At 40.0% G+C, this 16,131-nt stretch overlaps 1 protein-coding gene across 2 annotated transcripts in view; it reads left to right on the top strand.

The window, feature by feature from the left end:
• KCNH1 (potassium voltage-gated channel subfamily H member 1) overlaps positions 1 to 16,131 on the top strand; it is a 463,213-nt gene that overhangs the window by 7,962 nt on the left and 439,120 nt on the right. For both annotated transcript variants that reach the window (XM_032137316.2, XM_032137317.2), the window contains exon 2: positions 15,728 to 15,851. In XM_032137316.2, the coding sequence (XP_031993207.1) occupies positions 15,728 to 15,851 (124 nt within the window). The remainder of the gene's footprint in view (positions 1 to 15,727; positions 15,852 to 16,131) is intronic.

Below are 16,131 nucleotides of genomic sequence, written 5' to 3' on the forward strand. Positions count from 1 at the left end.
CTCCCTTGATTCTCACAGTTTCTGCTCTAACAGTGAAACACTCCTGTTAATGACAAAACTACTTAAAATTCTCCTGATTAGGTATTACAGAGTTATGCCAATAGTCAATTTGCTTACTCATACTGATTGTTCATTATGTAAAGTAAAATGACAACTCTTTTGATCAGTCCTATGTTGCATAAAACTGATGTTCTGAAATTAACTGAGTCAATCCTATAATTATTAATGTAATTATTAATTGAGAGTGACTAAAAACCATCATTTCCCATAGCCTTTTAAAGGTTCTGCAATCACAACATGTGCTTCTGTAAAGAAGAGAAATGGTCATGGACACAGGAAGGGGAACATCACACTCCGGGGACTGTTGTGGGGTGGGGGGAGGAGGGAGGGACAGCATTGGGAGATACACCTAATGCTAAATGACGAGTTAATGGGTGCAGGAAATCAACATGGCACATGGATACATATGTAACAAACCTGCACATTGTGCACATGTACCCTAAAACCCTAAAGTATAATTAAAAAAAAAAAAATGGACAAGTGTGTCCCCTACACTCCTGCCATGCCTGGGACAGAGTAGATACTCAAATATTTGTTGTATTAAACAGAGCTGCTCTGAGATTCCTCCCATTCACTCTGGTGCTATACCCTGTCCAAGACTTTTTTTTTTAATGTTTCTTTTTTTTTCTTTATTTCTTCTAAAAAATAAAATGGGATACATACGCAGAACGTGCAGGTTTGTTACATACATATACATGTGCCGTGGTGGTTTGCTGCACCTATCGACCCATTCTCTAAGCTCTCTCCCCTCTACCCCCACCCGCAACAGGACCTGGTGTGTGTTGTTCCCTTCTCTGTGTCCATGTGTTCTCATTGTTCATCTCCCACTTATGAGTGAAAACATGCAGTGTCTGGTTTTCTGTCCCCAGGTTAGTTTGCTGAGGATGATGGCTTCCAGCTTCATCCATGTCCCTGCAAAGGACATGATCTCATTGCTTTTTATGGCTGGATAGTATTCCATGGTGTATATGTACCACATTTTCTTTATCCAGTCTATCATTGATGGGCATTTTGGTTGGTTCCATGTCTTTGCTATTGTAAATAGTGCTGCAATAAACATGCATGTGCATGTGTCTTTACAGTAGAATGATTTATATTCCTTTGGGCATATACCCAGTAATGGGATTCCTGGGTCAAATAGTATTTCTGGTTCTAGATCCTTGAGGAATTGCCACACCGTCTTCCACAATGGTTGAACTAGTTTACATTCCCACCAACAGTGTAAAAGCGTTCCTATTTCTCCACAGCCTGGCCAGCATCTATTGTTTCCTGACTACTTAGTAACCACCATTCTGACTGGTGTGAGATGGTATCTCATTGTGGTTTTGATTTGCATTTCTCTGATGATCGGTGATGTTCAGCTTTTTTCATGTTTGTTGGCTGCATAAATGTCTTATTTTGAGAAACGTCTGTTTATATCCTTTGTCCACTTTTTGATGGTTTTTTTTTTTGAGACGGAGTCTCGCTCTGTCACCCAGGCTGGAGTGCAGTGGCACGATCTCGGCTCACTGCAAGCTCTGCCTCCCAGGTTTACGCCATTCTCCTGCCTCAGCCTCCCGAGTAGCTAGGACTACAGGCGCTCGCCACTATGCCCAGCTAATTTTTCTTTGTATTTTTTTAGTAGAGATGGGGTTTCACCGTGTTAGCCAGGATGGTCTGGATCTCCTGACCTGGTGATCTGCCCACCTTGGCCTCCCAAAGTGCTGGGATTACAGGCGTGAGCCACCGCACCTGGCCAGGGTTGTTTGTTTTTCTCTTGTAAATATGTTTGATTTCCTTGTAAATTCTGGATATTAGACCTTTATCAGATGAGTAGATTGCAAAATTTTTCTCCCATTCTGTAGGCTGTCTATTCACTCTGATGATAGTTTCTTTTGCTGTGCAGAAGCTCTTTAGTTTAATTAGATCCCATTTGTCAATTATGGCTTTTGTTGCAATTGCTTTTGGCGTTTTTGTCATGAAGTCTTTGCCCATGCCCAGACCTGAATGGTATTACTTAGGTTTTCTTCTAGGGTTTTTATGGTTTTGGGTTTTACATTTAAGTCGTTAATCCATCTTGAGTTAATTTTTGTATAAAGTGTAAGGAAGGGGTCTGATTTCAGTTTTCTGCATATGGCTAGCCAGTTTTCCCAGCAACATTTACTGAATAGGAGATCCTTTCCTCATTGCTTGTTTTTGTCAGATTTGTCGAAGAGCAGATGGTTGTAGATGTGTGGTTTTATTTCTAAGGTCTCTGTTCTGCTCCATTGGTCTATATGTCTGTTTTGGTACCAGTACCATGCTGTTTTGGTTATTATAGCCTTGTAGTGTAGTTTGAAGTCAGGTAGCATGATGCCTCCAGTTTTGTTCTTTTTGCTTAGGATTGTCTTGGCTATATAGGGTCTTCTTTGATTCTATATGAAATTTAAAGTAGTGTTTTCTAATTCTGTGAATAATGTCAATGGTAGTTTGATGGGAATAGCATTGAATCTATAAATTACTTTGGGCAGTATGGCCATTTTCATGATATTGATTCTTGCTATCCATGAGGATGGAATTTTTTTCCATTTGTTTGTGTCCTCTCTTATTTCCCTGAGCAGTGGTTTGTAGTTCTCCTTGAAGAGGTCCTTCACATCCCTTGTTAGCTGTATTCCTAGGTATTTTATTCTCTTTGCAGTGATTGTGAATGGGAGTTCATTCATGATTTGGCTTTCTGCTTGCCTATTGTTGGTGTAAAGGAATGCTTGTGATTTTTGCACATTGATTTTGTATCCTGAGACTTTGCTTAAGTTGCTAATCAATTCAAGAAGTTTTTGGGCTGAGATGATGGTGTTTTTTAAACATAAAATCATGTCGTCTGCAAACAAAGACAACTTGACTTCCTTAAAATAACACAATAGACAAATGTAAAGCCAACTTACCAAAAAAACTCTCTTTTTCTAGTACTCATTAATATTTTTCTATTGCTTACTTTAAGTCACTTTTTTTGAGTTCTGAGAGTGAGTTTTTTTGTGTTATTCAATTATGGTCTGATTTTTTGTTCAAATTGTCTATAATATATATATAGATGTGCATTAAGAAATTATTAAGACTGTAAAAATGAGAATAAAATCTATTGAATCAGGCCAGGCATGGTGGCTCACACCTGTAATCTCAGCATTTTGGGAGGCTGAGGTAGGTGGATCAGCTGAGGTCAGGAGTTTGAGACCAGCCTGGCCAACATGGTGAAATCCCATCTCTACTAAAAATATAAAAATTAGCTGGGCATAGTGGCACACACCTGTAATTCCAGCTAGTCAGGAGGCTGAGGCAGGAGAATTGCTTGAACCCAGGAGACAGAGGTTGCAGTGAGCCGAGATTGCGCCATTGCACTCCATCCTGGGTGACAAGAGCAAAACCCTGTCTCAAAAAAAAAAATATGTGTATATATATATATAGAATAAATTATATATAGTATATATAATATATAGTATATATCTATACTATATAGTATATATATAGAATCAATCTATATATATAATCAATTCAGTAGATTGGTTAATGTATTGAAACACTTTTAAACAATTGATTACACAAATATTTCTTAGCAATAATTCAAGATATCATTGATCTCTTATTTCTTAAGTAAAGTATCATTCAGTAATAAAAGTCTCTATATTTCAACACATTTTCATTCTCTTCCATACTTCTTGTGAAACTGGCTCATCTGTTTTTATTATTTTAAAATTAATTTGATGTTGAATGAAGATGGAGGTCATGCTTTTGAAATCACGTACTTAGGGGTAACTACCCAGTAAATGAAGTATTTGAGTTTGCTTTTGAAATTGAACTCTCTCTCCCCATTGTAATTTACTGACTTAATAAAAAACGTATTTCTGTAGGATATTAAAATCAGAGAAAGCAAATAACTGTTGAATCTCTTGAGAGTTCAGTTTGTTTTGTGCAAAGATTAGGCTTTTGACAATTTAGAAGGGTCATTTTCGTGAGACTTTATTGCTGAAAATCACAATAGAGCCACAAGATGACTTTTGCTGATGTTAAGATTTTAGATATCTGTTTTTTTTGGGTATATCATACTGATTTAATTTCTTGTTTCTAATTCCATCCTCTCCATTCTCCTAAATAACCTTGATCTGTTTTTTTTTTTTTTGAAGTAATTTCTGGTATGGATTTTATTTAGGTTCAGGTAAATCAAACTATTGTTTTCTGGTCTTTGTCTAGTGAAAATACGTAGCACTTATTCTTATCATTTATCTCAATCATTATCTTTCATTTCTTTAATTTTTCTAAAAGAAAGAAAGTATATTTTTTCTCAAACTTGCTTTTTTAAATTTTTTTGAGATGGAGTCTCGCTCTGTCACCCAGGCTGGAGTGCAGTGGCACGATCTCGGCTCCCTGCAAGCTCTGTCTCCCGGGTTCATGCCATTCTCCTGCCTTAGCCTCCCAAGTAGCTGGGACTACAGGTGCCCGCCACCACACCCGGCTAATTTTTTGTATTTTTAGCAGAGATGGGGTTTCACCATGTTAGCCAGAATGATCTCGATCTCCTGACCTCGTGATCCGCCCGCCTCGGCCTCCCAAAGTGCTGGGATTACAGGCGTGAGCCACTGCGCCTGGCCTCAAACTTGCTTTTTGTAAGAGTACTGATATCCTTAGAAATCTATAATTCTAATTCCAAAATGTCAGGAAGACATGTGCTCTTCTAAGTAAAATATCTCAAGTTATTAGACGTGTATTGTGAAATATTTACTGTAGCCCTCCAAATAACCAGTGTTGGCAGGGAACAGTATGCTTGTGTGAACTGCTTGCTGAATGTAGCTTTTATCTGCGTAATTGCCAAACTGGGTCACTTTTCTAAGTCATTGCTTTAGTTAGTTTTTCCTTTGTTATTTGTGTTAATTTTGATGAAAAGCAATTTTTAATAATTTCTCTTGAGAATATCTCTGTGTTATGCTTTATGGGCAAATGGCAGGCTTGGAATGATTTTGACACTTCTGACTACCGCAGTGTAGTTTGGCTCATGCCTCATCAGTGGGAGAAACTTTACACAGTAGGGGGAAGAAGGGAGTCTTTTAAATTTTTAGAGAATGTTTGTTTTATGCTATGAACCAGAGGAAAAGTGTGTGGGCTGAGGAAGGTTGAATTTAGGAAACCTTACACTTAATTGCACACACTCTTGCAGCTATAGACCCTTAGGGGGTAAAAAGGCATCAGAAGGCAGCAGTAGAATCTGGCTAATTTGCATCAAAGACTTGGGACGTAGGGGAACTTTCAGATGAGAGCCAATGAATAAATCATGGCAAGGGCAGCCAGGTTGAACCTACACATTTTAATGAACAATGTAGGAAGGACTTGATAAGTTCAGAAAATACAAATTTGGAGGCAGGTTTGATGCTTCAGAATGGGCTGTCGGCTGATTGGAAGTTACATATTCTACTTGTAAAAGACACATATATACATATACGTGTGTGTGTGTATGTGTGCATCAATAGCATATTTGTTTTCAAAGACACATTTAGGCATTTTCCCCATATATAAATGGACCCACCAATATGTGATTTATTTCTACTGTTGACTCCTTTGACAACATGGTACATTTTAATATTAATACTGCACATCACATCATATCCCAAATCCAAACAATTCCACTGAGCAAAAGCCTGATACAACATGGTTCACCTGGAATGAGGGTATTAAGTTTAGACGGTGTTTCTGCTGTTTTTGAAGTGACCCAGGCTGCACAGAGTCCAACATTTAGAGAAGTGATATTTCATGGTGATGACTGGTTTGATTACTCCATATGGACACATGGCTTGCAGGTTGCGGGATATCTGATTTGTTCTTTGTTATGCATCTGATTACTTAGAGTGTCATATTTTATTGCTGCCAGAAGCATGGAGATTTAGTTGACCCTGTCCCCCACCAGATCCATAGAGCTGAAGTGACTCACCTACAGCACATTAGGGACAACACTGTGACTAGAATTCAACTTGTTGTCATCCCCTTTCTTCTCATAAACAGTGCTCTGGGAAGCCTAGGGATTGCTGGGGAAGGGGAAGAGTAGATTAATAGAGTGTCCTTTACTCCTCATTCTTCTATTGGTTTTCATTGTTGACTAGATTCCTCAGCTCTTCTCCACGTAATCTCAGGACCTCTTTCTCTCTAGGTTGGCTCTGGGTGCACAGTCTCCTTATGGCCTCTCCTGTAGCATGGCCAGAGTTCTCACATGGAAGCTCAGGGCTCCCAAGAGCGCAGTAGCAGAAGTCGCCAGATCTTAAGGCTTACGCCTGCAATGGGCATAGCACCAACTCTACAGCATTCTGTTGGTTGAAGCAAAGCATAGGCCGCCCAGATGCAAGGGGGAGAGAACTACACAAGGCATGAATGCAAGGAGGCAGGGCTTATTGGGGGCTACCAATATAATCTTAACTGGTTATAATGAGGCTTTGACTGTTCTACCTCACAGAGTAGGAGAAATGAGATATATAAGGGTCTGGTCTTTTCCACACACACACAAAATAAAGACAGTGAAAAGGACTTACACAGCATCAGCAGTGTTCTAAAAGTGGCCATATTGCCTCTTCCTCTGGAGGTATTCATAAAGGGTCTCACCAGTGTGATTCAGCAGTGCTAGGAATCAGGAAAGTGGGTGACCTCTCAATACCCTTGGAATCTTGGAGGTTTGATGCTTATTAATGTATTGGAGCCCATTTTACTCTCACTCCCTTCAGATTTTTACTCAACTGAAGACTGTCTGAAGGAGCCAAATGAGGGTCAAAATACGGAATCAGCTCTATTACTATTATATTGGATTAGAGAAGATAGTGGTGCCATTTGTCTCCCTCCTGAAGCTTATACCCTGGCTTCTAGACCATGAGTTACTGACCTACTCCTAGGCTAAGAAGCTGAAGTTGAGCACAGGTGTGGCAGGGCCTGTCACAAGTATTATAGGTTCTGAGTACCACAAGGAGACGAGTTGCTCAAACCCTCTCTTTCCCCACCAGGCTGGAGCATAGGCAAGTATGAGAGGCCAAGACAAACAGATCGATTCCTTTTGCTCTTGAGGTAGCTACCAACAGTTTGGTCAGTCTGATTATGAAGGTATAAGTAGTGGGGATAAAAAAGGAGACAAAAGTATTCACCCCAATACTTCTTCTATCTAGGGGTGGGTGGACACTCCTTTCTCTCAGTGGAAACCCCAGATGTGGAAAGGTAAGTGTTGCCTGCATAAAAACTCTTTATCAAAACAGAGCTTTGAAATGGTGCTCAATCCTCCCAAACTCAGAGTACTACTAGGACTGTGAGGACATTGAAAATTTGCAAGACGTGACTCTGCTGAGTCCATTAAAGACTATTGCAGAAGTTATTGTTAGGAGCCTTGGCTTTAGTGTTTGTGGTAGTTAATTTTATCAGTGGGCCATGGGGTGCCCAGATATTTAGTCTAACATTATTCTCAGTGTTTCTGAGAGGGTGTTTTTGAATGAGTTTAGCATTCCATACAAACTTTAGGATATTTTTTCCATTTATGTGAAAAGTGTCATTGATTCGTTTGTTTTTACAGAGACAGAGTCTTGCTCTGTTGCCCAGGCTGGATTGCAGTGGCATGCTCATAGCTCGCTGCAGCCTTGACCTCTTTTGCTCAAGTGATCCTCCCACCTCAGCCTCCTGAGTAGCTGGGACTATGGGCACATGCCATTGTGCCTGGCTAATTTTCAAAGTTTTTATTGGAGACAAGAACTGACTGTGGTGCCCAGGCTAGTCTCAAACTCCTGAGCTCAAGCAATTCTCCCACCTTGGCCTCTTAAAGTGTTGGGATTACACATGTGAGCCACCATGCCTGGCTGAAATGTCCTTGGCATTCTGATAAGGATTGCATTTAATCTGTAGATCATTTTGGGTAGTGTATTAGTCAGGGTTCTCTAGAGGGACAGGACTAATAGGATGTGTGTGTGTGTGTGTGTGTATGTATACATATATATGTGGGTATATATATACATATATATATATACACACACACATATATATATATATATATATATGGGAGTTTATTAAGTATTAACTTACACAATCACAAGGTCCCACAATAGGCTGTCTGCAAGCTGAGGAGCAAGGAGAGCCAGTCCGAGTCCCAAAACTGAAGAACTTGGAGACCGATGTTTGAGGGCAGGAAGCATCCAGCACGGGACAAAGATGTAGTCTGGAAGGCTAGAGCAGCCTTGCCTTTTTACGTTTTTCTGCCTGCTTTATATTTGCTGGAAGCTGATTACATGGTGCCCACCAGATTAAGGATGGGTCTGCCTTCCCCAGCCCACTGACTCAAATGTTAATCTCCTTTGGCAACACCCTCACAGACACACCAAAGATTAATACTTTGCATCCTTCAATCCAATCAATTTGACACTCAGTATTAACCATCACAGGTTAATAGTCTGAACATGTTAACAATATTAATTCTTGCTAGGTGCAGTGACTCATGCCTGTAATCCCAGCACTTTGGGAGGCCAAGGCGGGTGGATCACTTGAGGTCAGGAGTTCGAGACCTGCCTTACCAACACAGTGAATCCCCATCTCTACTAAAAATACAAAAATTAGCTGGTTATGGTGGTGTGTGCCTATAGTCCCAGCTACTCAGGAGGCTGAGGCAGGGGAATTGCTTGAATCCGGGAGGCAGAGGTTGAACCCGGGATGCAGAGGCTGCAGTGAGCTGAGATTGCACCACTGCACTTCAGCCTGGGCGACAGAGCAAGACCCTGTCTCAAAAAAAAAAAAAAACAAAACAAAACAAAAAACAAGAAGAAAACCAACTCCCACACCCCCCCCAAAAAGAATTATTAATTCTTCCAGTACATGAACATGGGATATATTTCCATTTATTTATGTGGGAGATTATATATTATTTGATATTTTTTCCAAGCAGTGGGTTACTTTGCTGATTACGTTTTGCTTAGCTTAAAATTAGTTTTCTGTTTACTGAGTGTGAAAAATAGTAAATAATCCCAGAGTCATTTATGTTTGGATGTAGAATGCCCATCTGTGTATTTGGCTAGAAACTCTGTTGCTTCACTTTAGCTCTCTTATTTGGCATTCTCAACCATGGGGAATATGGCCAACCACCTGGAGGAATTAAGAAGCCTTGGCTAAGCAAAGTTGCTGTCATAGTGTCCTCGTACTGGAATTTATGTACTTTATTCAGGAGATTCCCACTTTCTGAGCCTGTTTATTCCTATGGCAGATGTACTTCTAGAGGCATGCTGGCAAACTTACTCAGACATACATAGGCTTATTTCTTTATTTTATTTAACAGATCCAATCTTCCCCTTTGCTATTCCCTCCCATCTTACTGAATAGCAAAGGGAATGTGGTTGAGGGGACTCTAAAGTGGTATCTCAAGCTCTTCCATTTTAAATAGTCTTTTGGGTAACTCAGTCTCTTCTGGGTGGGTTCAGATTGCACTTCTACCCACCTCATTGCTTCTGAGATGGTGTGTGGGGTGGAAACAAGTGGCACTTACATAGCCTCTGGAGCCTCAGAGCCCTGGATGCAGAGCTCTATTTTTCCCCTCTTGTTTCTTGGGTCTCTGGCAATGGTCCCTGCTCTGCTGGTCACTGGGTGCTCAGCTGATATGTGGGGCTCCAGTCCACAGCTGGCGAACTTATGTTCCATTCTCTTGGATTGAATAAAACTTGGTACCTCTGCCCCACTCCAACACACATATTCTCTCTCTCTCTCTCTCTCTCTCTGTGTGTGTGTGTGTGTGTGTGTAAGAGAGATAGACAGAGAGAGAGAGAGAGAGAGAGAGAGAGAGACTTGATCTAATGTAGGCTATTACTAGCCTCCAACTCATGTCTGATATTTGCCTGACTCACTGTCCTCCCCCAAACACCCCCACCCACCCCAGCTGATCCTAGGATTGGGTAGGTTGACATACAGCCCTTGGCTATAAGATCAGCTCACTCCACTGTGATAACCATTTGCTTATTCAACTTCAGCAGCCACGGGCATTTGGGGACTTCTGGATTCTTTCCAGACTCCGTGGGAACTGAGGGAGGCTCAGGAGTGCTAACATAGCCAAGTTTCCTGTGCAGCTGCTTTGGGTCACCCAGTGTGGTGTTCTTCCTCACCCCTGAGTGTCAAATGGGGAGCCAGGCACAAAGTTTACCCTTTTCTCTCCTGTTCCTTCTCCTCTTCTATTGTATGAGAGCAGGACTGTTATAGAAATTGGCCAGCACACTAAGTTTTAAGAAGTAAAAGATGGTAGTCTTCAAGGAAGAGACAAAACATTGAAAAGATAGACAGGAGAACCCAAGCATTTAGAAGTGGGACAATGACTTCTACTCACATCAAAATTTCCAGAGGGCATCATTGTATATCAGAAGGCAGAATAACAATATATGACTACAATAACAATATTCATAGAAATGGTCTGATTTTAGCACCTAATGGCATAAGGAGACCATATAATATAATGATTAAAAGCATAAATTTTGAAGTCACATAGACCTAGGTTCAAATCTCAACTTTACCCTGGTATAAATGGTTATTGTGCATCCTCAGAGACTCAGGTTCCTCATGAGTAAAATGATGAAATCCCTGAGACTTCCTTCAGTAAAGTAATATCACTTCACAAAGATTCATGTAAAGGTTGAAAAAAAACCATGATATACGGTAAAGTACTTAAAACAGTACCTGGTAAAGAGTAATTATCAATAAATGGTATGCATTATTATTAATACCTAAAATCTCACTTATGTGGAATCCCTTAATTCCTGATGATATATGTGGTGTTATGGTATTTGTATGGGTAGCCCCTAACTTATAAACAGATTGTGTTCTGGAAGGTAATTTACAGGTCGATTATTTATGGTTTAGAATAGAAGAGAAGGTGCGTGGAGGAATGGGGACGGGATGGGGGAAGAATTTCTATACTGTTGGAGGCAAACAGCTTTGTGGCTGGGACTAGAAATCTTTCTTCCATTCTCTAACTCCGTGGGTAAAGAGGGAATTCCTAGACCTTCTATCATGGAGTGACAAGGGAATCTTGCTCCCTAGAGTTATAATTGCTTGCTTGGATTAGCAGAGAGAGGAAACTGTTTTGGAATTTTAAATTCTATGGTGAGAATCTTCTGAGTGGGTGATAGGCTGATGATTCTATTCCTACTGCACTTCCTATTTTTCTGTTTCCCTTACTAAAGTCAGAGAAGATGCTAGTGGGCTTTTTTTTTTTTTATTTAATAAAAAGTAAATTTTAATGTCGAAAATGCAAACTTGGGGAGGGCAGAAAGATCACACACAAGGCTGTCACTTCATACTTGGAGGGTTGCACAGCGGCGGGGCAGAGGCGCTCCTCGCTTCCTAGACAGTGGGGCAACTGGGCAGAGGCGCTCCTCACTTCCCAGACCCTGGGGCAGCCAGGCAGAGGTGCTCCTCACTTCCTAGATGGGTCCGGGGCCGGACAGAGGCGCTCCTCACTTCCCAGACGGTGGGACCGCTGGGCAGAGGTGGTGGGTTTGGTTTTTCTTAGATGGGGGTGTAATATGCACACCAGGGACTGAGGGTATGCTTACGAAAGGATGAACAACTTTAAAAGGTTATCAGAACACTTTTGTGAGCACTTGCAGTGATATCTGGAGCTTGAAATCTATCTTGCTCTCATTTTTCAGTAAGTAAAAAATTAATCAATAAATTAATCTTTTATGATTAAATTAATTAAAATTAAGTACGTAGTTATTTTTATCAAAGTCAGTAAGTTCATGTTTACAAAAATTAAGCAGAAGAGCTTGTAATGTAATGTAAATAACCATTCTATGCCTTGTCCCTCCTCCCATCCTACTCACCAGAGGCCGTGTCTTCTAATTTTAGCTTTCTTCTTATAGTTTCTGCCATGTCTCTAAATAACATGCATTATTACAGCTACTTATAGATTTATCCATTTTAGATATTATCTGTTGACTTCTGTTAATTAGTTGAGGTTTTAGCTCACTTAATCATACTCCCTACCCCTCCTCCTAATATAATTATATTACTCTCCTATCTTTGCAACTTTAAGTAAAATATTTATACCATTTTTTAATCAGCTGTACACACCATCTCTTATTCTCTTCATCATTGTTCTCTTTTCTCTCCCTAAACTTTTTTTTTGAGACGGAGTCTCGCTCTGTCGCCCAGGCTGGAGTGCAGTGGCACGATCTCGGCTCACTGCAAGCTCCGCCTCCCGGGTTCACGCCATTCTCCTGCCTCAGCCTCTCTGAGTAGCTGGGACTACAGGCGCCCGCCACCACGCCCGGCTAATTTTTTGTATTTTTAGTAGAGACGGGGTTTCACTGTGGTCTCAATCTCCTGACCCCGTGATCCGCCCGCCTCGGCCTCCCAAAGTGCTGGGATTACAAGCGTGAGCCACCGCGTCCGGCCTCTCTCCCTAAACTTTTATCACCTTTATTTTTAGCGTCAGAATCAATGAGATTACATTCAGATACTTATGATAATTAAATATTCCATCCTTTATTATGTATTAGTTTTAAAATTCGAAATTAATAAGGTGCTTACCTTATTCCTACAATGATGTGACCACGAGATTTTGGTTTTTGTTTTCTTTGATATTTCTAATTCCCTTTCCTGCCATACCTTTATTGACAATGTTGTTCTAAATGATCAAGAATATCATCAAATCCTGACCTCCTTTACCCCCAGATAATTCTCTTTTGGAACTTCTAGTCTCTGAATTGTTTAGTATTGAATACTGTCTACTAGCTCTCTTCCTTGCTTTCTACATTTGGAGCTGTTTTTCCCTCGTTTCCATGTTGTCCTCCTTTTTGCTTTATTCCCTCATCTTGCTGGTACACATCCTCAAGTAACTGCCAAAGAAAGAATATGTGGTAAATAATTTCCCCTAATCTTTGCATAATATATAAAAATATCTTCATTATATACTCATATTTGATTGTTTTAATTTTAAAAAGAATGTCTTCTGGCCTTTTCTCATGTTGTTCTTTCTGCTATTCCTCTTAGGGTGCATGTTTTTCCTCTTGGACTGATCCTCATGTCTTCTTTTTTTCTTCTCCGTGTTTCTTGTCTCTTTCTCTTTCTATACTACTTTCTGTAAGACTATCTTCTAAAATTCATGTTGAATATTTAATTGCTATTCATTTTTAATTTATAAGACTTCTTGTTCCCTTATTTTTTTTTTTCCTCATAGCATTCTGTTTTTGTTTTGTGAATGTAATACTTCTTGAATCTCTCTAAGGATACCAATTAGATTTTTTTTTTAAAGTTCTTCTCTGTTTCCTATAATATTGCTGCTTCTTCCTCAGTTATTTTTTTGTTCATTCTTTTTTACCTAATTTTCATTTTTGTGGATTTTTACATTTTTAATTTGTTTACTTTTATTTTACTGGGGTCTGGTATACAAAAGAAAATAAATATATGTGGTCAACTTATTGTCTATAACTGGCTATTCTTCCCTCTTTCCGCATAGATAATCTCAGTGGAGCACTAGCCATGATAAAGCACACTCAGTTTTTCCTCCTGCTCTAGGTGTTTTGAGGGAAATTAACTACTGTTTCAGGAGTTAACAAAAGAGATGGTCAAACCGACTAGGCTTCATATACACTTGGGAGTAATTTAGTAAATACTGTACTACTTTTAAGTCTAAGCTATTCAGTTCAGGAAATGTGAGTTTATTCAGGGAGAGAAGACCAATATGAAGGATTATTCTGCCCCTAGGATAAAATCAAAGCTCTCTGACTTTATTCATTCCAGACCCTTCCCAGCCTAGTCTTCAGTTACTCATCCTGCCACTCTTCCTGGCTGCCCTTTGTCTACCCTAGCCTGCACTGTGTTCCGTGCTGCCATGCCTTTGCCCATGCTGGATCCTCTGCCTGGAATGTTCCCTTCCTCTCACACCCTCTTGAGTTCATGAAGACAGTGATCATATTTTAATTTCCATATGTATTGTTTTTGTATTATCTGTGCCAGTTACCTATTAGGCATTCAAAAAGTTTAAATAAATCTTACTCATCCTTTTAGACTAGAGCAAGTTCAAATATTATCCCCTCTGAGACGCAGCCCTTTACCTCTCTGAGTTCATTGTTTTCTTACCTGTTTCTTTAGTTAGTTGTGGACACATCTATTTGTCTTGCTAAGTTCCTTGAGTGCAGGGACCATTTCTTATCAATCTGGAGACCCTCAGGGTCTTGCATTGTGCTTGGCACCTGTTGGCACTCAAGAACAATTTATGTATATATGGGACAGATGGAGGGAAGGACTGGTTGTAGATTTTCATTAGAAGCATATTTATAAAAATAGTAGCTTTATAGATTCACATCATAAATGTTGTATTCTCTGTTCCTTTTAAATATATCAAAGCATTCTCAAGAATAGATTGCCGTATTTAGTAATTCCTCCTCCCTCGCCCTCCCCTATAAGGTCTTGGCTCACTACAACCCTTATCTCCTCTCAGGCCCTGTCTTCTTCCAAGTCTTTTGTCTTCAGTGGTGTCTGCATGAAGTGGAATCATTTTCCCAAGCCTGCCAAATCAAGAATAAACTCATCTAAGGAGGGTGGAGAAGCCTATCTGAAGGGATGGTTATCCATATTGTGAAAAAACTGTAAATGCTTTCAATTAAATGGTGATATATCACTATTATTTCACTCTATGTAGTATGTGTATACACACACACACATACACATACAATACCCTCTCCAGTTTACAACTAAAGAAGGGTGTTTGTATTCTTTCTTTTTTTGAAGGGTGGGGGAATTGGGTGGGTCTTCTGTGGAAAGGAAGGGCCAAACTAAAATAATGATTACATTTAAGTTCTGGATGTTATTTGCTTAATTGAAATGCTTGAAAAGAAAGGAAGGACAGTTGATTTCCTGAGCATAAAAAGTATTGACGACTGATTTTCAAAAATGTGGGAAGTAGTGAGAATACACTAAGCTGGCCAAACACAACTAGCCTACCTAAACTCTGCGTCATGAGTGTGTGGTAGGCTGCTGCTCTGTGACAGAGCCCCAAAATGCAGCTCTGTGGCTGCATTTCAAAATCAGCAAGAATTTCAAAATTAGCAAGAAGGTCCTATTGTGTGAGCATCTTGATCAGCCTCTACAAAGCTCTAGTATTAGGAGAGTCTAGTTACTATTCCTTACCAAGGGGAGGGTTCCATGGTGCTGTGAGTGTCCATGAGGCAGTGCTCAGCCTCCTTCCTGTGCCTTCCTGAGATACCCTCCTAGGTTGGGCAAATCCTAGTTAGGGTCAAGAAGGCAAATTTTTAGCTTCTGGCCAAAAGACTGAAAAGGCTAAGATGCTGGACAAAGCTCAGAATAAATTACTTTTGGCCTCTGTCTTGCTATTATTGGTATACCTTCACTGGGATGAAAAACTAAGACTTAAATATGTCTCATGGGAATCCACTGGATTTCTGCAGGATTTGTTGGTTGGTTGGTTAAATATGCTTTCTTTTCTAACTTCTTCTTAGAGTACAGTGACCTAAGTTAGCACTTGCATTCAAAATATTCACTTCTAAAACAGTGTTGTTTTATATTCCTTACAGGGCCACATTCCTGTTCAAGAGTCTATGTTTTGGAGGGAAACAGAAATATCTGGATTGCTTGACATTATTTATGTCCTCATTGAATCTCAACTAATGTGTTGCCTCATGTGCCCTTCCCCCCACCTTTTTTTTTTTAACAGATACTAATTTTGTGTTGGGGAATGCTCAGATAGTGGACTGGCCTATTGTGTACAGCAATGATGGATTTTGCAAGCTGTCTGGCTATCACAGGGCAGAAGTGATGCAAAAAAGCAGCACCTGCAGGTATTTATGTTTGGGATTGTTCTGGTGAACAATCTATTATGGTATCTTTTGGAAAAAGAAAATGGCTTACTGCATTTGGGAATTGCCTTTACCTCATTCAGTGTGTATTCAGAGGAAAATTTATTGCCATATCATCTCCAGTTCATGTACTGTACAGGGAAAATCAAAGCAGATGTAAAACATAGTTCCCACAACTGACAAACTTGCAGTCACTAAGATGGGAGAAAACCCAGAAGAACTCAGGAAAACCATTCTGTCTATAACACGTGAACTCAAAAGT

This window comes from Hylobates moloch, unplaced genomic scaffold (assembly GCF_009828535.3).
Source record: "Hylobates moloch isolate HMO894 unplaced genomic scaffold, HMol_V3 SCAFFOLD_18, whole genome shotgun sequence".
NCBI lineage: Eukaryota > Metazoa > Chordata > Mammalia > Primates > Hylobatidae > Hylobates > Hylobates moloch.